General features: G+C 35.1%; 2 protein-coding genes across 4 annotated transcripts in view; both read right to left on the reverse strand.

The window, feature by feature from the left end:
- Window positions 1-6,105, reverse strand: part of tead4 (TEA domain transcription factor 4) — a 38,095-nt gene extending 31,990 nt beyond the window's left edge. The window contains exon 1 of the mRNA XM_084396280.1: window positions 5,984-6,105. The gene's annotated coding sequence lies outside the window, so the exon portion shown is untranslated. The remainder of the gene's footprint in view (window positions 1-5,983) is intronic.
- Window positions 6,106-7,511: 1,406 nt separating this feature from the next.
- Window positions 7,512-24,362, reverse strand: part of LOC311282483 (DENN domain-containing protein 2A) — a 41,948-nt gene continuing 25,097 nt past the window's right edge. For all 3 annotated transcript variants that reach the window (XM_084396281.1, XM_084396282.1, XM_084396283.1), the window contains 17 exons: window positions 23,085-23,212; window positions 20,547-20,662; window positions 19,286-19,483; window positions 18,947-19,040; window positions 17,807-17,857; window positions 17,539-17,726; window positions 17,296-17,405; window positions 17,104-17,173; window positions 16,601-16,678; window positions 15,351-15,491; window positions 15,062-15,210; window positions 13,415-13,592; window positions 11,959-12,000; window positions 11,758-11,863; window positions 9,485-9,760; window positions 9,299-9,385; window positions 7,512-8,194 (listed from right to left, as the gene is read on the reverse strand). In XM_084396281.1, coding sequence (XP_084252407.1) covers window positions 8,163-8,194; window positions 9,299-9,385; window positions 9,485-9,760; window positions 11,758-11,863; window positions 11,959-12,000; window positions 13,415-13,592; window positions 15,062-15,210; window positions 15,351-15,491; window positions 16,601-16,678; window positions 17,104-17,173; window positions 17,296-17,405; window positions 17,539-17,726; window positions 17,807-17,857; window positions 18,947-19,040; window positions 19,286-19,483; window positions 20,547-20,662; window positions 23,085-23,212 — 2,044 coding nt within the window. In that variant the 3' untranslated portion in view covers window positions 7,512-8,162. The remainder of the gene's footprint in view (window positions 8,195-9,298; window positions 9,386-9,484; window positions 9,761-11,757; window positions 11,864-11,958; window positions 12,001-13,414; window positions 13,593-15,061; window positions 15,211-15,350; window positions 15,492-16,600; window positions 16,679-17,103; window positions 17,174-17,295; window positions 17,406-17,538; window positions 17,727-17,806; window positions 17,858-18,946; window positions 19,041-19,285; window positions 19,484-20,546; window positions 20,663-23,084; window positions 23,213-24,362) is intronic.

The raw sequence follows: 24,362 nt of genomic DNA on the forward strand, positions 1-24,362 counted from the left end.
GAACACGTTGCATTAGAGCTCAAATCGATAAAAGATGTAGTAGTTTTGCAAATACAATAAAAGAGGCAATGTTAATACAATTAAAATATAGCTGCAATTACGCACATTAGACGGCTGAGCAGATTGATTTGGTCATTGCACTCACATTGATAAATTTAGGAAAACTAAGTCACTTTTTTTTTTTTTAAATGACTTAAATTGGTAAAAAAATTAATTTAACTTAAAAAACTAAATTTATTGCTTTTTATCTACCTAATTTCACTGTCAATCACACTTATTTTATTTGAGTTCATTCAATCCTATTAATTATATTAGTCTAACTTAATTTTACTGCACTTCAACTTAAATTTATTCATTTTTCATTCATTCATTCATTCATTTAAACATAATATTGCTTAAAAGTACTATTTTTTCATTAGCTGTAATTTTCTTCTTCTTCTGAAAACGCAATAATTAAATTATAGCAAAAATGAATACAAATCTATAGTTTTATAACAGTTTTTATAACACATTTACTTAATGTTTGAGGCTATGTAGCAATTTTGCACAGAAAGGTTTGTGTTAATGCACAAAAGCATTGGCGCGATAATTCCTGAATTCGTCAAAGTTTATCGGGACGCTGAACGCCAGAAATTCATTAAGTGACTTTTGTGAGACTTTAAAAATTCACTATTTTCCCAATAAATCTTAATGAAGATGGCAAACGGGAAGTCAGGAATTATCTTTCTACTGCTCTTGTGTATTAACATGAAACTTCGTATGTAAGACCATGAGAATATCAAGCAATTGTTGTGACAGCAACGTTGCACTGGTATCATTACGGCGTGAATGAGGCGAACCCCAGTCACCAGCATTCATCAGAACGATCCCCAGACTCCATAATCAAAAGCATTTTGGTTCCGAAATCACATTACTCGGGGACACAGAGTGACGTCTGCAGCCTCGAAACTGCAATGAGAATCGGCCTGCAGCCAGACAGCGCTATTTTAAGAGATCTGATCAGGGGTCCCTCAAAACAAATGCACACACTTTGCTTTTTGTCATTTCTACTTCACGAGTTGAACAGCATGTGATATGAAGAGAGACCTGTGTAAACCAGGGGTGCAGAGTTTAGTTTAGTGGATCAGGTGTTTAATTAGGAAACTCTGCAGGACTGTGGCTCTCTATGAACTGAGTTTGCACCTAAACTATTAGTTACATGCAAGTATATATATGCAGTTTTTCTCAAACATTTCGGTGCATTTATGGGTATTATTGTGTTTGTGAGTGTGTGAGCTGCTGAGCAAAGCTTGACTCTGAGCTTGACTTCATGTACAAAACTCACTCGCACTTACAGATCGGAGCAACAACCCTTGAAGTTCTGAACAATAATAATGCTGGATGCAGAACTGACTCCAACAACAAAATATATAGCACCATTTCAAACATTTACATACGACTACACAAACAAACAAACAAACAAAAATATTTTTTTTATATTTGCAGTTTCATTTTTAATTTTAGTTTAAGTTTTAGTAATTGTATGTCCTTTGTCATTTTTATTATTATATATTTTTTTATATATAATATTTTAGTACTTACACTTAAACTTTTAATTTAAAAACTTTACACTTAAATTTATTTCAGTTAGTTGCTAAAGTAAAGCAACATTTCATTTATGTTTGAGAGTTTTCATGTAATATCTATTTCAGCTTTATTTCAATTACCAAAAACTATTTTTGGTTGTTTTTGTTTTAGTCAAAACTAACAAGCTGGTGCCTTCAGAATATCTAAAAATCATTGTGTCTTTTATAATTTTGCTGTTGTCGCCATTTCATACGCTGTGCATTAAAGTGATTTTTACCATGGTTATAATGGTTTAAAGCCACTTTGTATTGTGCATGACTCAGAAAACCCCTTAAGCAAAATCACACAAAAAATTATAGATTATTGCTTTAGTTTAAAATGAGTTTAGGCCTACGTGTTTTTATACACACACAAGTAAATGGTGTTGGGAAGAATTTAAGTGATAGTTCACCCCAAAATTCAGAAAATTCTGAAATAATTTACTCATCCTCATGTTGTTCCATAACCAGTATGATTGTTTTTCTTTTCTTTTTTATTCATACAAATTTTTTTTTTAATTTTTTTTAATTTTTTACGTCTATGTTGTTTGGTTGTGTTACACAGAAGAAAGAAAGTCATATAGGTTTGGAATGACAAACACAAGTTGAGAAAAAGACATAAAACCTTTCCCGTTTAAACACACACACACACACAGACGTACATTCACGTGTGTGTAACAAACATACAGAACAAACACACACCGGCACGACTCAAAGAGCATAAAACAAACATAAACACACAACAAAATCCACTTTAATCAGGGCTGGAATGTGAAGCTGTGAGTCGCTGTGAACCTACACACACACACTCACACACACACACTCACACACACACAGGATATTAGCCGTGGGCCGTACATTAATTTAAAGCTCATATTGTTTGACCAATAACAGTGTAGCCGGAGGAGCCGGTCGGCTCTGATCAAGAGTCCCTGACACACCGCGAGTGTTTCATTAAGAGCGTCTCTTATAACCGCGTGTTAATGTGATAATAGCACTAAAACAACACAACTGCCTTACAGGTTAAATGTGGCTAACACTGCAGCAACGCAAATACAACATTATTTCAACGGTGCAAATGTTACAGAATTATGGCACTAAACAAACTGCTATCACGGTTTTTCAGACATGTACCGTGGTAATACCATGGTATCCTTGGAAGTACCATTAAAGTTAAAATATCAAATACTATTGATTTATCACCACAGCACTTTTATGTGATGACATTAACATTGTAATCCTATGTTTTATGGACATTTACCATAGCAATACCATGTGTTGGGGATATATACCATGGTAATCTGATGTGATTACACACACACACATGCATAATACACAATGTATAATACACAAATTATACAACGTGTGTATTTTGTTCTAATCTATATGAACTGTTAAAATGTAGGATTAACTTTGAAAAGCTGCTGTGTGTGTGTGAGTGTGTGTGTGTGTGTGTTTATGTCAGACAATTCCTGATCCTAACAGCACAATACACACACTTGACTCATGCAGATATTCACACACACTTCCATAAACACGCACATTATGGACAGCCTGCTGTGTGCGTTTGTTTTAAAGTAAGACTGCAGAACGAATCTAGAACGCAAATATTGATCACGGGTCGCATTAAACCAATTAAACAGCATATGTTAGCTATTCCGTAATCATGGTAAAAACAAAATGGAAAAGGCCCCTGAACTCTCCAGAAGAGACACAGACGAGGCCACATGTAAGCGCCACTGTATGAGCTCTAATGAGGCCTGATGCTGCATTTAATAAAGCTTCCCTGTGTTTTCATGATGCTTTTTATTAAAATAACACAATCATTCCTCCAGTGCCGCGAGCAGGTGGGCACCGGCCTCATTCCACCTGTTGTGCCGGGATAATATTATGTCCCCCGGGCACTGACTCCTCACCCCAACACTCGAAATATTTACCCATGAGGCCAGCTGGCAGAGCGGCCGCTGCGGTCATGTGCTCTTTAAGATCCCGCTGACCCAAACAATCACAGTCATTCTGATTCCTTGAGATTGTCTTAGGATCATTCATTTGTCCACCAACAATAACAAAACAAATGCAAAAAAAAAAAAAAACAGTGATCGACGAAAACATTGTGTATGCACAAAGCAGTCAAAAATCTGGATACTGTATGTTTCTCATGATCTTAGAACTGTGCTTGAACATTAATGTTGTTGATGCAAATTAATGCAAAAAATGCAAATTATGCATCTGATTTTCTTGACAAAACTAACATTTTAGTGAAGGAAATAATTGTGGACTCCTTAAAAAAAAGAAAGAAAGAAAGAAAGAAAGAAAAAAAGATTGTTTTGATCACAACATTATTCCCAGAGTTTATCACTTTTCTATTACAGTTTTTCTCAGTCACTTTGGTGCATTTCTCACATCACTATTTACATTTGCACAACAGTTAGTTCAACCTCCACAACATTTAGTCATTTGTGCACATCATAGTAGCAGTTTCTCATTCCTTCCAACAAATTGCAAATGCTTTTGGATATGCATCAGTTGCTTTCATACAACTCTCTGCTGTTTTATAACATTATCATTTGCTTATGTCATGTCAGTCAAAATTAACTATACTTGTGAATGCTGAATAGTCACTCCATATAAAACTAATAGTCCTCATTTCATTGCTTGAGTCATTACATACAAAAATGTTGAACGAGTTGTCAAAATCTGTCAAGCAAATTTTGCACATTTATTTAAAAAAAAAAAAAAAAACATCCTGAAAAAGGGAGTTTATGTGTGTTGTAAATAAGGGTGCATTTTTTCTTTTGCACAATGCTGTGAACAAATTAGAATTGCAAAGAGCATATGCAGTAAAAATGTGAAACATACATATTCAGTGTCTTGTACTCAGTTACCTCACTAAATACAGTAATGTGTAACTTTACTGTATTTTTCAAATGGCTGTGCATATAGTGCTGTCTTGAGCATTTTCAGGTAGTGTCACCAAGATCTGACTTTTTTGCATTGGAAAACATTTACAGAGTAAACTGTCATAATGAAAACATGACAAAGCCATTTGACTATCTTGTTCATAAACGATGGTGTCAGGACTTTTCATCTTGATGACACTGACACTTTCATTGACATGAATACTTGCTTTTGAGGAATGAGCTATCCATTTTGAGCAAATGACACGCTTTTGCAGGTTATCAACTAGGTTTTGCAGTTTGTTCTAATTGTTTTGAGAACTGCATTAACTGATGTGCAAATGTAAATAGTGATGTGAGAAATGCACCAAAGCGACTGAGAAAAACTGTATTTTATCAGAATCCAAAAATGATTGGTGCCCAAACCTTTGACAGACAGACAGACAGACAGACAGACAGACAGACAGACAGACAGATAGATAGATAGATAGATAGATAGATAGAATGAAAGGCCGACAGAAAGACAGATGACAGATAGATAGATAGAAAGACCGACAGACAGATAGATAGATAGACAGACAGATAGATAGATAGATAGATAGATAGAAAGACCGACAGACAGATAGACAGATAGATAGATAGATAGATAGATAGAAAGACCGACAGACAGATAGACAGACATATAGATAGATAGATAGATAGATAGAAAGACCGACAGACAGATAGATAGATAGATAGATAGATAGATAGATAGATAGATAGATAGATAGATAGATAGATAGATAGATATTTTAGTGGAATAGGCTTATTAGCCTACTTGCAGAAAAATAGCCTAAATGAATAAACATGGATTACAATTATTTAAAAATACAATATTTTATATAATATTACTATTTGATTGCTATTTTTAGCTTAAAACAAAACAATAATAATAACCTTTACACAGTTATTAAACAAGCAAGTTAAATGGGTCAATATAGGCTACTTTTTTTTTTTTTTAAATATGATATACTTTTTCCACACTTATTAAACTGGTTCATGTGACGGAAAAACACCTGCAGACATTTGTTAGTATTCAAAGAACTAATATTACGTTTAAGTTTCTAATCGCGATAATAACTAACGAACTGATATTCCCGCCACACGCGCTCCTGCTGAACACCCGCGCGCCTATGACGCGATTAAAGTTCCTCAGAAAGTTTCCGGCCGTTACATAGGAAGTCGCTCCAGTGAAGCAGAAAAAAAGAACGCGGGAATTCGGTAAAAATTCCAACAATTCCAAACATTCCATTGTTACATCACATTTCGTCATCATGTGTCAGAATAACCACTTCAATGAGGTCGTTTCCCGGCTGTTCTGAAATATGGTTCGCCTATGTGAGGTGAAGATCTGTACAGCTGTACTTTACACAAGATTGTTTATTTAAAATGATTACACAAACAAGTGTCACTTTGAATTATGTAAATAAATAAAACTCTTACCTGTCTGCGGCAACAGTAGGGTAAATGAGGTGTTTTGGGGGGTAAAATCTGCCTGAGTGACTGGAAGCGCGCGAGGAAGGCTGGAATTTCAGGAATTGGCTTCAGTATAACGTGAGGAGCGGACAGGAGAGAGAGAGAGTGAGAGAGAGAGAGAGAGGGAGGTGTGAGGGGAGGTCCCGGGTTTGGAAAGGAAAAAGGAGCAGTCATGGTGTGGAGAGAAAAGGAAATAAGCCTGGATCCAGAGGGATTCATATTGTTCTGGTCAGTATGAGAGACTGCAGTGTCCTAAGAGTCATAGAAAAGTGCCTTTGAAACACCAAAAAAACTCACTCTTTCTTTATTAAAAGATAGTTTTAACCAAAAACAATATAAAGATATTGTTGTAACAATGCTGAAGCACAGCTGTTTTTTTTTTTTTTTACATTAATAAGAAATGTTTCTTGAGCAGGAAATCAGCGTATCAGAATGATTTCTGAAGGATCATGTGACACTGAAGACTGGAGTAATGATGCTGAAAATTCAACTTTGATCACAGGAATAAATTACAGTTTATAATACATTCAGACAGAAAACAATATTTCACAATAATACTGTTTTTACCATATTTCTTGATACAATAAATGCAGCCATGGTGAGCAGAAGAGATTTGTTTGAAAAATAGATTTCTTTTGAACAGTTGTGTTTGTGTGTTTACAAATATATATGTATGTGAATGTATATATGTGTGTGTGTGTAACAAATATCACATTCAAACAAATAACAAATATATATATAGTCTTTTTTTTACGTTATTAGTGTGCAATCTTTACTTGTGTTTCTTCATCAGTGTATGAGGGGGAAGTAATGATAAAAAAAAAGTAAGATTCCTAATGTCACTTACAAAAAGTACCAGAAAATACCATGGTACTACTATGTTTTACCTTGGAGTAGCATGTAAATACCGTGGTACATGCATAATGATCTTTAGTGTCTACTAACACTGCCAGCTCCTTCTTTTTATAAGGGTAAAACCCTCATTTGGAGAATTGCTCAAAAGTATTGTACAGTGGCGGTAGCATGGTACAATTAATGCTTTCAAATAAGCATTCCTTGGCATATTCATATAGCAATTTATTTACATGCTACTCCAAGGAATCACCATTATACAAAAAAATAACCATGGAAATAGTGTTTATTTTGGTTTACTTTTCCTGGTGTAAAGGCAATGTCAACAGCTTGACTGGTCTGTTTTTTCAAAAAGTTTTCAATGAAACATATCAGAGACGTTGTTGTGTGTCCAACAGGTTCAGGAGCCCTCCACAGGACGCCAACAAAACTGCACCCGAAACACACTCGCTGTGTCCACAACCTTAAAGATCCGCAGGTTAGAAGACGATCCGATCCATCCTGCGCACTGAGATGCCTGGAAACATCCAGTAAACATGAAGTAAATGAGATGGTGACGCCACGTCCACGACTCCAGACCCACAGGAAAGCAGGTGACCTGGCAAGATCTATGGTTAAAAAACGATTCTGACGCCAGATAAAATCCTAGTGAAAACTGTTTATTAAGCACACTTTAAAAAAAAGCAACTCTAGTGGTGATCCTGAAACGTACTTAAGACCATCTCCAAACTCCAGCTTTGTTCTGGTTTTGGTCGAGAACCTTTTCCGTAATAGTTCCAGAACAGTTCCGATCCCGCAGTTCCGAGATTCTAGATTTTCCCCTTTTCTAACACGGAACAAATCTTCATTCAGTCACAGTTCTCGGCGGTCTCGAGTCTGTAACGACGTACTACGATAAATAGACTAACAACATCATTTTGAATTTTATTTAATTTTTAAAGGGGAAACATATAAAGTTTTACAGAGGAAGTCGTAAAGGTCTTTATTATCATTTCTAGAAAGAATATAAATTAATTTATAGCCTCCTGTTTCAGAAGAAGTTGTACACTATCTCTTAAAAATGTAGAAAACGAGAGAAAGAACTGTACATATATAATCACCAATCACCACTTCTGTTACAATAAAGTTCTTTAAGGTCCTTGTGGTTTGGTGCACTGGGTTTGTTTCTGTTCAGTGTTTCGGCCCATGTTTTCCTTGGCTTTGGTCCTGCCGGGTCTCCGTAGCCCGTCCTGCTGGTCAGTTTTGGGTCAGACGATCTAACATAATCATGCAGCACGGCTAGTGAAGGCATTTCTCACTTTTTGGACAGGAATTTCATCTTGTGTCCTAAGAGAAAGAGGAAAGAGAAAGAAAGAAAGAGGAAAGAGAAAGGCTCAAAATCCCAGCCAAACACAACCAGAAATCATTATTCACATCACAAATACAGGCCCATCAGATCAACGCTGTGTTCAGAATGGAAAACCAGCTTATTGCACACTGAGAGCTGCATACTGTTTCCTTTTATAATGGTTAAACTGGTGGTGGCGAATCTACATTGCGGTCACATGACTGTGTAAAATAAAATTATTTTGTATTTTTAGTCCCATTTTGTCTATTTGAGATCATGGTAAATATTGCTTATAGTTCTTTAGATCTTTTTTTCGGAAGTCAAATTCAGCAGGTTGCATTGTGGGATACAGTATGCATGCTCTATGAGAAAATATAATATCTATAAAATAAAATATACAAGTATTTAAATATAAACAATTATTTTATTATATTATTAATATACAATTAAATATTATATAACATTATTAAATATGAATATAAAATAATACTTTATAAAATAAATATATTTAGATTTTACACTTTTGTATTTTGCATAGAACACTGTGAAATTCTACAATGCACTAAATATAATATCTAGTAAGAAAAAAAAAAGATTTGAGCAACAAAAAAAAATAGATTTTCACATTCAGGATATAGTTTTGTTAAAATAAATGATATAAAAAATATAAATGTGTTTTAATACCATGCATTCCAACAATATGTATATATATATATAACTGTTTAAATAGCACTGAAATGAACATAAAAGTTGTATATGTAATTTAATATGGTATATATATATATATATATACATAGTTTTGTAGGAATACATGGTATTAAAACACATTTATATTTTTTATATCATTTATTTTAACAAAACTACAAAACTGAATGTGAAAATCTATTTTTTTGTTGTTGCTCAAATCTTTTTTTTCTTTTTTCTCAGTACTTTAAAAAAAAGAAACAGGTCCATCCAGTTACTCTATTCATCAGGTTATTCCATGTATACAAAAGATCTGAATATTTTGCTCTTTATACATAATGCAGAAACACTTTGTCCCTCCAAACATGCCCTTCTTTGATTTGACAAGTTTTTGGTTAGATTTGAAAGCGAGACGTTACCTAAACCTTTGAGGAACTTGTTGACGCCTCTGTTCTCACTGCCTGGCAGAGAATCAAGGTAATCCTGAGCCCTCATCTCAAACAAACCTGTTTAAAACAGAATATGGCGACTTTACTTTAGAGACAAAACCGTTTATAATTTATCATATAGAAATTGCATTCTCCCAAGATTTATAGCGTTCAAACCTTTCAGGCCCTGCCTCCGTAACTCTCTTTCCTGCACGAACCCCGCAAACATCTGCGTCTCCATGAAGACTTCCAGGAATCTCCGCAGGCTCTTGGAGGACACGGCCTTACGGAAAGCCTCACGCTGGAAGGACGAAGGAGTTGGAGAGGAGGAGGACGAGGCGGAGGATTCTTCATCTCGGTCGCTGCCACCCATAAAGAGCGAGTAATGACCCACGATCTCCACGAAGAACCGCACAAACGCCTCAGACACGACGCTGCTCAGAGAACTGGGCTCTACCGACCGAGAGGAATCAGGAAAATGAGTCGGGATGGACGGCTAGTTGTCCAAGAACTGACTAGTCCGTTAAAATGAATACTGCAAAATGATGGCACTTGGTCCAACCTAAATTATCTTTCTAAACCCTGAATATAACAGATCTACGGAAGCTTGTTTCTGCCACGGAATAAACAATAAAAAAAGACTTTTTATCACACAAATCTGACTTTTTCTCAGAAGTGTGAAGAAAAGTCTGGATTGCGAGTTAAAAACTCAGGATTGCAAGATATAAACTCAGATTTGCGAGTTATAAATTCAGAATTGCGAGGTATTAATTCAGAATTGCGAGTTATAAACACAGAATTGTGAGATATAAACTCAGAATTGCGAGAAAAAGTCAGAATTGCGAGATATAAACTCAGAATTGCGAGAAAAACTCAGAATTGCGAGTTATAAACACAGAATTGCGAGTTATAAACACAGAATTGCGAGTTATAAACACAGAATTGCGAGTTATAAACTCAGAATTGCGAGTTATAAACAGAATTGCGAGATATAAACTCAGAATTGCGAGTTATAAACACAGAATTGCGAGATATAAACTCAGAATTGCGAGATATAAACTCAGAATTGCGAGATATAAACTCAGAATTGCGAGTTATAAACACAGAATTGCGAGATATAAACTCAGAATTGCGAGTTATAAACACAGAATTGCGAGTTATAAACTCAGAATTGCGAGATATAAACTCAGAATTGCGAGTTATAAACACAGAATTGCGAGTTATAAACACAGAATTGCGAGTTATAAACTCAGAATTGCGAGATATAAACTCAGAATTGCGAGTTATAAACTCAGAATTGCGAGTTATAAACACAGAATTGCGAGTTATAAACTCAGAATTGCGAGATATAAACTCAGAATTGCGAGTTATAAACTCAGAATTGCGAGTTATAAACAGAATTGCGAGATATAAACTCAGAATTGCGAGTTATAAACACAGAATTGCGAGATATAAACTCAGAATTGCGAGATATAAACTCAGAATTGCGAGATATAAACTCAGAATTGCGAGTTATAAACACAGAATTGCGAGATATAAACTCAGAATTGCGAGATATAAACTCAGAATTGCGAGTTATAAACACAGAATTGCGAGTTATAAACACAGAATTGCGAGTTATAAACTCAGAATTGCGAGATATAAACTCAGAATTGCGAGTTATAAACTCAGAATTGCGAGTTATAAACACAGAATTGCGAGTTATAAACTCAGAATTGCGAGATATAAACTCAGAATTGCGAGTTATAAACTCAGAATTGCGAGATATAAACTCAGAATTGCGAGATATAAACTCAGAATTGCGAGTTATAAACACAGAATTGCGAGAAAAAGTCCGAATTGAGAGTTATAAACACAGAATTGAGAGTTATAAAAACAGAATTGAGAGATATAAAGTCAGAATTGCGAGAAAAAAATTCAGAATTGCGTGATATAAATTCAGAAATGTGAGGGAAAAAAAGTCAGAATTGCAAGGAAAATTTTCAGAATTGCGAGGAAAAAAATCAGAATTGAGAGATATAAATTCAGAAATGTGAGGGGAAAAAAGTAAAAATTACAAGAAAAAAATTCTGAATTGGGAGTTACAAAAAAAAAAAATCGGAATTTTGAGAATTTTTTTTAATTGCGAGATGTAAACTCAAAATTATAAAAAAAAGAAAAAAAGAATTGAATTCTGAATTATAAACTCAGAATTGAGAAAAAAAAAACGTCTGAATTGTGAGATATAAAGTCAGAATTACCAGAAAAAAAGTTTTGAGTTGTGAGATATAAACTCATAATTGCAAGTTAACTCGTAAACTCTGAAAAGCAAGAAAAAAGTCTGAGTATTGAGACATAATCAGAATTGCGAGAGAAAAGTCAAGATTTGTGAGATAAAGTCTCAATGACCTTTTTAATGTTTTTATTCAGTGGCAGAAACAAACTTCCATACGGACCGGACATTAACTCACCGCTTGGATGATCTGCCACGTCACAGGCCAGCTCTTTCCTCCGTTCTAGAACGTGTTCTAGAGCAGCCTGGAGTTTATGAGGAAGAATTGAATCCTCATCGTCCATCTGAGACAGGAAGCACGAACATAAGATTTGATTGTTTGATTAATTGAAACACATAACCAGCCCAAATAAAAGACCCATTCAGTAGAGTACCGTACCTGTCGCAGGAAACGACTATTGCCAAGGTCGACCACCAGGACCTGAAAGAGAGCAGAGGAGAGAGTGATGTCATTTTTTCCCCATCACAGCTATTGTGAAGAGGTCAGAGGTCAAGGGCCGCCCACCTGAACAGGAAGTGCTCAGAGGGAAATATTAGAAATGTGTCCGGCCTCTGATCTTCTCTCTAAAAGAGCCCAATCCTGTTCTTTTGTTCATTTGCAATGTATATATAGAATATTCACACTACATCCTAGACTTTATTGGCCTCATTTCCTTCCCACATTAGTCATAATGAGGTGTAACATTCAAGAGGTCAAAGGTCAAACAACTGAAAATAGCTTTGGAGATATTCTGTTCCCAACAGCATACTACCATATTAACTGTGCTACTTTAGCAGTATCTGGCAAAATGCGCAGTATACAACAATAGAACTGCATGGAATACTGTATCTGTATCCCACAATGCACTGCACAACAATTGCTGAAATAAAAAAATATTGAAAAAAATTAAATTCAAATAATATATATATATATATATATGTGTGTGTGTGTGTGTGTGTGTGTCTCATATATTCAGTATGATTCATTCATTCGGACAGTTCACTCTCGCACTGAATCGTTCGCAGCATTTTATTTGATATTTAAATGATTATTATTTATCAAAATATTAACGAAACACTGAAGATCATTCTCCATTTTCAATGTATCACTTAACATAAAAACTAAACCTAAATTAAAAACTATAATGTACTGAAAACAAAAACTAACAAACAACTGACCAACAATAAATAATTAAAAATGTAAAAAAAGTTTGTGTTTACATAATATGTGTGTGTGTACTGTATATGATTATTATTTTGTATATATAAATACACACACATGCATGTATATATTTAAGAAAAATTTGTTATTTATATATAAAATACTATATACAGTCTGAACATGCAAATATTTCTTAAATATATACATGCATGCATTTATAAATACAAAATAATTATACACAGTACACACACATATATTATTTAAACACAAACTTTTATATTGGATGCAATTAATAGAGATTAATCATTGCCCAGCACTACAAAAAACTAAACTGGAGAGAAAAATAGAAAATGAAATAGAAATTAAAACTAAAATACATTTATTACAACCTTGCTGCATATTGTTGCACTATTATTAAATAAGAATGCAGTATACAGTTCATACTGTGTAGTATATATATATATATATATATATATATATATATATATATATATATATATAAACGTCATATGGCTGTTATTACTGATATTCTGCATATAGAACATTTGCAGTTTTCTTACTACATACTGCAGAAACAGTAGTATGGTTGTGTACTAGTCCCAGTCCCAGAAACAGTAGTATGGTTGTGTACTAGTCCCAGAAACAGTAGTATGGTTGTGTACTAGTCCCAGAAACAGTAGTATGGTTGTCTCACCTCCTCTAGCGGGAGCTCTTTGAGTCGGGCCAGGGAGCTCGACAGCAGCCCCACTATGAAGGGTGTCGGCGTGCAGACGATGTCCATCATGGAAGGTGGCAGGACTGGGATGTAAGTGTGCTGCCAGGTGAATGGGTACAGCAAAGCCACTATGGCATGGCAGCATTTAGAGAGGGTGCTGAAGAGAAAGAGAGCGGGATGTGTATTCAGAATGATATGACTGTGCTGACACATTTACACCAGAAGATGGCAGCACAGAATAATCAATCAGTGCTGTTCACTAAAGCAAGCCTCAGTGTTACTATTGCTTATTCTTTGAGTATTTTTTAAATGGTGCATGAATTAAGAAATATATTTGTAATCTTAAATTATACTTTGTGTAAAAAAAGAAGAAGCTATTTTAGGATCATTATGATTTTTGCATTGTGACATTTTATTACGCACATTTTCCCTGCTAAATTCCCATTACCATAATGCAAAAAATAAATGTAATAAAAATAATGATCAGTTTATCATTATAATATATTATTTATAAATTATTTCTTTAAATTATTTGATGGGAGAATTAGCAAAATACTGCCATAATTATTAAGAAAATATCATTTCTTAATTTTGTCTTTTGATTTTGAGCTTAAATATGACCTGAACTTGGATGATTTAAATGGGTGATTTACCCATTAGGATAAAAAATAAATAAAAATAATAATAATAATAATAATAATAATAATTAAACAATTTAAAATAATAATAATAATAATAATAATAATAAATATATATATATTTATAAAACAATAATAATAATAATAATAACATATTATTATATATATATATATATATATATATATATATATATATATAAATATTTTGTATATTTCATTTAGTTGCCTGTTTTCACTGAATGTATCATCTTATTTCTTATTTCTTATTTTCTGACAGCCATTTCTTGCTTTTTAATCTTCATGTCATCAGCCTGTCATTAAAAACTCAATTTTACTCATTAGGATGCAGATTTCTTCTCTGATTTGCGGAACGATTCCTGTATTTTGTCTATTCCTAAGATGCATTTCATCAGCTCATCTTTCTCAAAAATATCAAAATGATAATTTTTAGGGAGGACGCTGCATTGATGATCCCTAACAAAGGGACACAACTCTCGTGACAGGCCCAGATCTTCCAGTGAGGACTAGTCTCGCAGCTTTTTCCGTAGAAAAAAACATTGGGGTTGACTTTTGTTCCCAAGGCGACTATATTACACAACAGCATTTTTCCATATCTGTCTTGAGCTGTGAAAAACGGTTCCACAAGCTGCATTTTCCCCGCTCTTGCCGTGTCATATCTTTTCATTCTTCCCTCGTCGTCTTTTGGGTTCACGCACAAACACACATGTGCAGATCTTCAGGGAAGAAGCTCTCGATGCCGACAAACCTCAGACTGATCCATAGGATTATCATGTGAATCATTATCATGTGTTTATTTCAACTTATGAATGCTGATTCACAACTGGACATCCGCCTACTCACCTGTCAATCAACTGTTGTGCTAAAACCAGGGTTTGGGATATTTCTGGCTATATTGCTGGTTGAGATGCTTGTTAATTCCAGATGCAAACCAAATCAGAGGTGACAGCAGGTGTAAAAGGGGTCGTACCTGAGTTTATCTGCGGTGAAGATGACCCTTCGCTCCAGAAGAAGAGAAGCAAACACCCGCAGAAGCAGACGCAAGCTCAGAGAGGAAAACAAACACTCGAAATCCACATGTTCCAGACGGGAATCTGAAGGCCGACATAATTCTATCACCTGCAGAAGGAGAGGGAGAGAGAAACGCAAATTAGCTTCGAGACTCAAAGTTAAAACATTCTCAAGATGAAACACTCACCAGACACTTGCAAGGCCACTGTAAAAAGAAACCGTGTTCATATTCCCGGCTTTAAACTGACCTCTGTTCCTGATCCCGGAAGAAAGTTCTTGATGCTGATGGTTCTTCCCGGCGCTGGGAACGGAGCCTCCATTATTCCTCTCATAAAAGGCTGGACCAGCGCAGGAGAGATTGCTCGTCGCTTTTCTACCTCATCCAGGATCTACATCAGATGGAAATCAACACTGTTTTAGATTAACATTTTCCTGAATCTATTTTTATTTAATTTTTTGCCTACAAAAAAAATACATACATTATTCAAAATAAATAAATATTACAATAATATGAATAAGAACAACAAGCATTATTATCAGTTTATCATTGTAATAAAACAATAATTTTTTATATATTTTTTGCCCGCCACCCATACATTATTCAACACAGTTCTTAATAAATAAATAAAACCAAATATTTTTATCAGTTTTTGCCCACCACCCAAATATTATTCAACATCATTCAAAAAAATTTAATAAAATAAAAATAATAATAATACCAATAAGAAAAACAAACAATATTATCGGTTTATCATTGTAATTAAACATATTTTTTTATTCTTTTTTTGCCCACCACCCATATATTATTCAACAGTTCTAAATACATAAATAAATAAAACCAAATATTTTTATTAGATTTTGCCCACCACCCAAATATTATTCAACATCATTCAAAATAAATAATAATAATAATAATAAGAAGAAGAAAACCAACAAGAAAAATAAAGATTATTATTGGTTTATCATTGTTACATATTTTTTTTTACAATTTTGGCCCATCACTCATATATTATTCAACAGTTATAAATAAATAAATAAATAATACCAAATTTTTTATTAGTTTTTGCCCACCGCCTTAATATTATTCAACATAATAAATGAAAATAGTAATAATACCACCAATAAGAGCAACAAACATTACTATCAGTTTATCATTATAATAATAAAAAATAATAATAATAAAAAAATAAATAAAAAAAATCGAGATAAAATGAAAAATAAAATATTCATAATAATAATCTAATAATAAAATGAAAATAAAAAAAATAAAAAAATACATAAATAATAAAATAAAATCTAGATAAGAATGTTGTTCCAGGGACAGCAAGTAAGTTCTGTGCGACAAAATCACAGTCACATCTATATTTTTTGTATCCAAATTTTACTTCAGATATTAATGATCTATATTTGCATACTGACAAAAGCAGCTACACAGAGAAGCACAAGAGAATAAATGCAGACTGAGATTGCTGAAATACTTAAAGAGCAGATGAAATACCTTAGAGAACAGATCGAAACAGCCCAATCTGCTCACAATGCAGTAGACTTCAGGTAAACGCCTCCCTTTACCACTGGGCTAAAACACACACACACACACACACACACACACACACACACAAACGACTGGTGAGAATGCCCAAAAAATTATTTATGCAACCTAATAAGGTCATGTGACAATAATGTAACGCTACAGTTTGAAACATTGTTGCATTTTTAAACATTCTACACTCTTAAAAATGAAGGTTCCAAAAGAGGGGTTTCACAATGATGTCATAGAAGAACCATTTTTGGTTCCCCAAAGAACCTTTAAGTGAACAACCATTTTTAGTGTTAAGAACCTTTTCCACAATAAAGAACCTTTTGTATTGAGTAAATGTTACTTCATTTTGCACACAGTCTGAGAGAGGCTATTCACATCTCATTCATGTTTCATCATAAACGTCTAGCCTTGCAGTCTGAATAATTATTGCTGCATAATGACAAATAAAGGGAGCAGCTCACCAGTAAGCGCCGACAGTAGCCAAATCTTCGGCTCCCGTCTTCTCCGGTTAAGACGAACGAGAAAGTCTCACTGAAAACAACAGATTTTGATTTGATTCAAAATTGTGTAACAATGAGCAGTTGCTTACCAAACGGCACAAATATGTGTTTCTAATAACTATTGAGGGGCTGTAAACCATGTGGATTCGATACCTGGGGAAATTGTCCACAGGTGCCCAGTCTTTAGCGTCAGGGAAACAGAATTGCGGAATGACTTTCAGCTGGTCTTCAGCTTCTCGCATAAACTTAAAGCTTCGTTCCAACTAGTGAGAGAAAAAAAAAAATCAGGAACACAGATGTATGAGTTTAGAAAACCTTAGGAGACATTTCCTGATCTTTTACTGGTGACGTGAACATCTTCAAGTCCAGATAGATCGGGAGAAATGAGAAATGTACCTTGAGAGGGAACTGCTGTGTGACTTCTGGTAAATACGGCACACCGGCTTTGGTTTTGTGAAGAGCCACAACCAGGAAGTACTCAAACAACTTCCTCTCCTGCAAGTCCATCAAGTCTCGCTCCAAAGTGCGATATCGACCGGTCTGCCTCAACATAGACTGGACCGACACTAATCTCTGACTGTGAGCTAATATAGATGAGGAGGAAAAATATGATGCCTTTCCCCATAGAAGTTCATTGATTTTCAGTGACTGTAAGGCCTCTTACCCTTTAGTTTCTCCTCTGTGTCACTTTCAGACTCGCTGTTGTCGTCCGTCACTGTGCCGGAGAAGAGAGAGAGAGAGAGAGAGGTCAAAGGTCACCAGAGAATCAGTATGCAGGTATTCACTAAGACATTTCATGCTTGGGTGCACATGTGTATCCTATAACGTAACATAATTCTATCATCCCTGGAAAAATGGGTCAAACGCAACTGACCCAAAACTGTAAACGTGTCCATAAAGCTAAGTGGACGCACATGTGGCGGAGGCCCGGACTGTCCCACAATGCAGTGTTAAATGGGCTGTTACTTTCTAGGTGAATATGGGTGCAACAAATATGGTCATCCAAGGGTCAGACTATAACTCTTATAATTCGATATAAACCATGTATTATCTTTCTTAAAAAATGATAAACAAAAAAAGAAAATAAAGAAAATGTACAATATGTACAAACAAACACACACACACACACACACACACACACACACACACACACACACACATATATATTAAGTAATAAGTAAAAATAAATGTATTTTTTAATTTATTATTAGGACTGGCAAATCGATTTATCACATTTAACATAAAAGTTTGTGTTTATATAATATATGTGTGTACATATAATATAATATAATGTGTGTGTGTGTGTGTGTGTGCACACACATATATTATATAAACACAACATTTTATGTTAGGTGCAATTAATCGATCTGACAGCCCTTAATGTACGCATGTTTTAATTTTCCATATACATATATATATACTTTATTAAGTAATAATAAAGTAAAAATAAAGTAGGCATATAACGTGTGTGTGTGCGTAAATAAAAAGGAAAAATGGAAAAAATAAAAACAAATATATATAAAAACATATAATATGAGTAGCCTATACATTTAATTTTTAGTTTTGTGTATGTATACACTATATATATATATATATATACACACACACACACATATATACATATTTTGTATGTGTATATACATATATATACATACACACACATATACAAAACTAAAAATGAAACATATACTCGATTCACTTGTGATAAGCGTGAGCAAATGTACTGTACTACTCCTTCAAGCTTGGCTTTAACAGAAAAAGGTATGTCTAAATTTAGCTGAGGTATAATGTTGCCCTCACAAACCTCTTCCTGAACTGGACTCGGTCGACTGCGAGACCCTCTTCATCCTCTTCTTCCCCCGGCGGGCCTCAAAGATGCCGTTGATTTTCTGCACCATCTGTTGAAAAAGAAAACAGTCACGGCCCTTGCTTTATCAGACACAGCCCGTCCAAGTCTTTCGCAAAGGAGTTTTGAAGGAAATTACTTTTTCCCTCCATTTTTCAGGTGTCTCATCTGCCTGTCACATTCTTCTTGCATTTTTATTAGCAGTGGAAGCATGCCGACAGGCCAGTGTCTCAGTCAGAACCATAAATCACTGATAAGTCAAGGATTACACTGACTTGGGCCCCTTTTTGACTGTACCTTTGGGATTTTTCTCCGCCGCCGGTTGTACGGATCCCCTGACAGGCACGGGGTGTCATCGGGGCTGCTGGGTGTTGATGGAGGGCTGACTCGGGACGGGGACGCGATGCCGCCGTCTCTGCCGGTCTTACGCAGTTCCAACAGCTTGAAACTGCGTCGCTCTGAATTCTGCCGGAAGAAACCAGGCTTGGAGGAGAGCTGTCATTGAGAGATTGTAATGCAGAGTCAGTTGCTAATTTGACTGATCAGGTAACCCTTAAAAAAAAGGATACAACAAACTTGTATGGCTTTGAATCTTCCATAGGACACAAATGCAGATGTTTTGTGGAATGCACAAAATTTTATTCTTTATTCTTTCTTTCTTTATTGTTATTTCGAACAACAAAAAGATACAAATAAAATAAGATATAAAAATACAATAAGTATGTTGCAACATACTGAAAGAAAAAAACAATATCTATAAAGTATAACAATAATTACAATATGTTCGAAAAGGAGCGGGATGAAGCAGAATGCTCTTTTCTCTTTATTTCGCATCTAATGAATAAGTACATGATTTTTTTTTTTTTTTTTTGGAGAATAAACTATACTAATGTGAATTCACATCACTCATCTAAATGTTATCAGAAGAAACCAGGCTTGGAGGAGAGCTGTCATTGAGAAATTGTAATGTCAAGTCACCTTTATTTATACAGCGCTTTCTACAATACAGATCGTTTCAAAGCAGCTTTACAGAGATAACAGGAAAATAATGCAACAAAGTTTGTTTCTAGAAGTAAATAGCGTCATAGTCCAGCTTAAGGGAGTTCAGTGATGGATAAAAAAGTTATTAATTTAGTTCATTTATATATCTAGCCGCTCTGGAGTAAACAAATGTCATCGTCCAGCTCAGGTCAGTTCTCGTATAATGGTGTCAATGCAGGCAGATCAATAATATTGTTGAATATTAAACGTCCCCAATTCAGTTGCTAATTTGATTGATCAGGTTACCTTAAAAAAAAGTGTCATGTCTCCAAACTTGTATAGCTTTGAATCTTCCATAGGACACAAATGCAGATGTTTTGTGGAATGTACTAGCTGCTCTTTTAGCTGCTTTATTTTGCATCTAATGTACAAGTACATGACATTTTAAATTTTGGGGGGAATAAACGATACTAATGTGAATTCACATCACTCATCTAGATGTTAGTATTGAATGCTGATGGATATAAAGTACTCGCTCAAGAGTGGAAAGAATTAATCAGGAATGCTGTACGAATACCTTGGATGGAGTGTCGGGAATGGGAGAGGAAGGGGTAGAAAGAACGGGATACTTGCTCCCAAGACAGCGGCTTTCCAACTCTATGTCTTCATATGGGTTCTCCTTCGATGGAGGGTCTTTGCAACAAAATGTACACCAAGATTATTAGTAATTTTTCAAAACCATAATGCTGTATAGATTTTACACTGCAAAAAATAATACAAAATCTGTATTTTTGACTTAATACAGAAATAAAATATCTAAATATTCTTCATTAAGATACATTTTCTTGAGAAGTAAAATGATACAAGATTGATTTCTGAAAAATTATCAAAATTAAGTGACTTTATCCTTAAAACAAGAATAAGTATCTGCCAATGTGCTAAGAAAAATAAACGTATTATTACTCTGTATTAAGTTTATAATGTTTACTCAGTATTATTTTTCTGACCTCATTGGCAGATATTTTTCTTTCTTGTTTAAGTATGAACGCAGACATCATTTTTATACATTTTTCAGAAAACATGACTTAATATGTGAAGTAATTTTGCATCTCAAGTAATTGTATCTTGATTTAACAATGTTTAGATATACTGAAAAACAAGTCAAAAACACTAAGTAGGAATTAAGCCTATGTGTCTTGTTAAGGACGGATGATTTAAACCTGTAGACAATAAAACAAGTGACAAAAAAATCCCAGATTTACATTTAAGAAGGAACTCAAACCATATTTAGACACTAAATACCACTTACATTTCAAAAAGAAAAAAAAGAAAAAACAAATTTGAATGTTTTCATAACGAAAAGTCATAAATCAAGTTTTCTGACAAGTTAGTGGTGCTAGCTATTGTGGGCATTTTTCGCTAATTTCCCCTTGTCAACACAGTGCCTGGTTTGGATCCACTTTTCAGCAAACTGACGTCATGTGTTTGGTTGCTTTCCAGATGTTTGTAAGTTTGCCAGGGAATCTGCACAAACCTCACTAGCTGCGTGTGGCATCACCAGTGGCGCTAACAAGAAGATAAACTCCTAGCAAAGTCTTCGAAGAACGAACGAGCCAGAGAGAAAGAGAGAGGGGGTAAGGGAAATGTTTGAGTGGAAGAAAGGTGTTTTTTTTTTTTTTTTCTGATGCAGAAAGCCTCTGTCACGTCGATTCATCCACCAGATGCGCCTGGTGGGAAGAGTTTATGATGTTGGGACATCCAGTTCTAGAACACAAGAGAACGTACGCTATGCTCCACGTTCAAAACCATTAAAAAGGACTGCTAGGTGCCAGAGCAGAGAGAAACGCTAGATCACTGGTAAAAATGTCATTATATAATTAGACACAACATTAAACAAGGAAGTAGGAGGATTGTGAAAACAACTTTAGCTCGATCTGGCTAATAGTCAGACTACAGATTTATCATAATCACAGATGATCAAAGTTTAATGCCTAAAATCATCATTACAAATCATATAAAGAAATCCCAACAAACTTGGGTACGGCATGTATGTAGACTGTACGATGATGAAGCCTATTGAATCGTAGGCTACGACGCAAGTTAGCACAGAAGAATAAAACGTCATCAGGATGCGCTAGTGGTAAACAAATAGAGCAAGATGAATCGCACGTTGGCAATTGTGGTTTTTATGTGCGCTGAAAAAGTAAGAGGAAGCGAAGGAGGAGAATATGGCGAGGGAAAAGAGGCCAAATTGGGATGGCAATCTTGCAAATGATGCTTGAGGAAAGTAGTTCAGTTTCACGTTGATCAATACGCCATTTCATGTCGCAGTTTTATTGGCTAGTTGTAGGTCGTAGCAGCAAACACACTGCTAAATTTTGGACACTGTCAGAAAACTATCGCAGGCTATCTTTGGTCTTTGAACCTCTCTCACTGTATTACATAGGACCACCGTTTAGGAGCCAAGACCCTGGACATGTGTACATAATAGGGAAAGATATGCTTTCCAACATGTGGTTCTCCATCTTTTTTGAGTTACAACCCAAAAATGGGTTGCAGATCTGAAATCGCTATGCTAACTAAGGGCATTTTCAGACCTGTAGATCGTTTGCTTTGTACTTGATTTGTTACAATGTTGCATTTTCTTCTCGAAGGGCGAATGCCATGTTCATTTATGCCTAAACGAACCAAACTAAGGGAGAAAACGCACCAGGTTCTGAAACGAATGCTTCAAACGAGCCAGGTGTTAAAAAGCCCTGAAATTACAATAAAATGCTACCGAACTAACACCAGGACAACACCAGTCAGGAAAATGGCCTCCCATATCTTGTTGTTGACGTCACGGCCCTGCATCCAATCGAACTCTATTTTTCCAAGCCACGGATAAGAGATCACATCATGCTGTTGAGAAGACTGATGTGGGGTAACCCAAACACAGAGGACCACTGGTGAGGTTGAGCAAAGAAACACCAATGTTTGTGATGGCCTTGTCTCAATTTGGTGCTTATTAAAGTTTCAAGCTCCTGGGCTTCTGGGAAATTGCTCTGTCAGGTGCACAGTCAGAGAGTCAGCCAAGTTTTACCCAGTACCATTGTGGTGCAGTGCATGGTCATACCTAGGATATCCTCGTAGACATTCTCCTCCGATAAAGTGCGCGTGAGGCCTAGCTTAGATAGATCGTAGAAATCTGCTCGACAACCTTCGGCTGGCGACTGTAGAAGATCTTCAAACTCGTAAGACTTCCTGCAGGTTCAACAAATACAAATAAAACTCGTCATTAATATAAAGATCAAGAAGAGGCCAATTAAGTCCACAGGAAATTGGAGAACTTATAGGTCCCCTGGTTTAACGTACAAGATTGGACTTTGCACAGATTAAATTAAAAACAGACCCCCTTTCCACAGAGAGGACTCAAGATTAAGATTGCACCACAATGTCAAAAGTTAAAACGTATTTCATAGATGGGCTAGACTGATAAATGCTACCATTAAAACTGCATCTCCATAAAGACTGAGGACGGTAATCCTTTAGGGGAGTCTTGGTTTCAAAAGATTTATTTTCACATTAGTGTGACATAAAAATCAGATGGTAGGCTACTAAATTTGCGAGGTTCCTTCAGTCCACGTGCCATTTCTCCAGTGAGGATCTCTACGTATGGAATGGCTCGTGCCACTGAGAGCAATATGAGATGAGGAATTACGGGTTTTTAAATCCTGACAAATTCACAGTATGGATGTATTAAGCTTCCAAAGTAATACATCAAATCACCTTTATTTATATAGCGCTTTCTACAATACAGATTGTTTCAAAGCAGCTTTACAGAGATAACAGGAAAATAATGCAAAAAAGTTTGTTTCCAGAAGATAAGTTCAGTGATGTTTCATTTTTGTTTTAAAAAAGTTATTCATTTAGTTAATATATATATATATATACACACAGTATATAGCCATGACTGGATTTAACAGGGGAAACTGCGAAAACGCGAGTAAAACAAACGATTATCAGTTTGAACTAACAATTGGACTCGATATATTGTTCCTAACAACTTACCAAAGATCCAGTGATCCATGGACATTGACATGCAGCCAGGATCGTGTTTCCTGACATTTATATGAGCCTGATTTTGACGCCGGGGAAATACAAAGCAAATTTGCTTGTGAACTCTTTATATAAATTCAATATAGGTAGGTCTAAATCCGGGGGATCACTCTCATATCAATGTCATATATATCGTCATGTCGTCCAGCCCTAAAACTTGTATAGTTTTTTTGTCAGTGTTTATTTCAAAACATCCAATTATGCAGAATATACGATGGTAAATATTTAATTGATGAGTTGTCAATACAATATATAACAATGCTATATACAGAGTATGATTTTCCCCCTAAATTCA

Source organism: Rutilus rutilus (assembly GCF_951802725.1).
Source record: "Rutilus rutilus genome assembly, chromosome: 23".
NCBI classification, from domain to species: Eukaryota; Metazoa; Chordata; class Actinopteri; order Cypriniformes; family Leuciscidae; genus Rutilus; species Rutilus rutilus.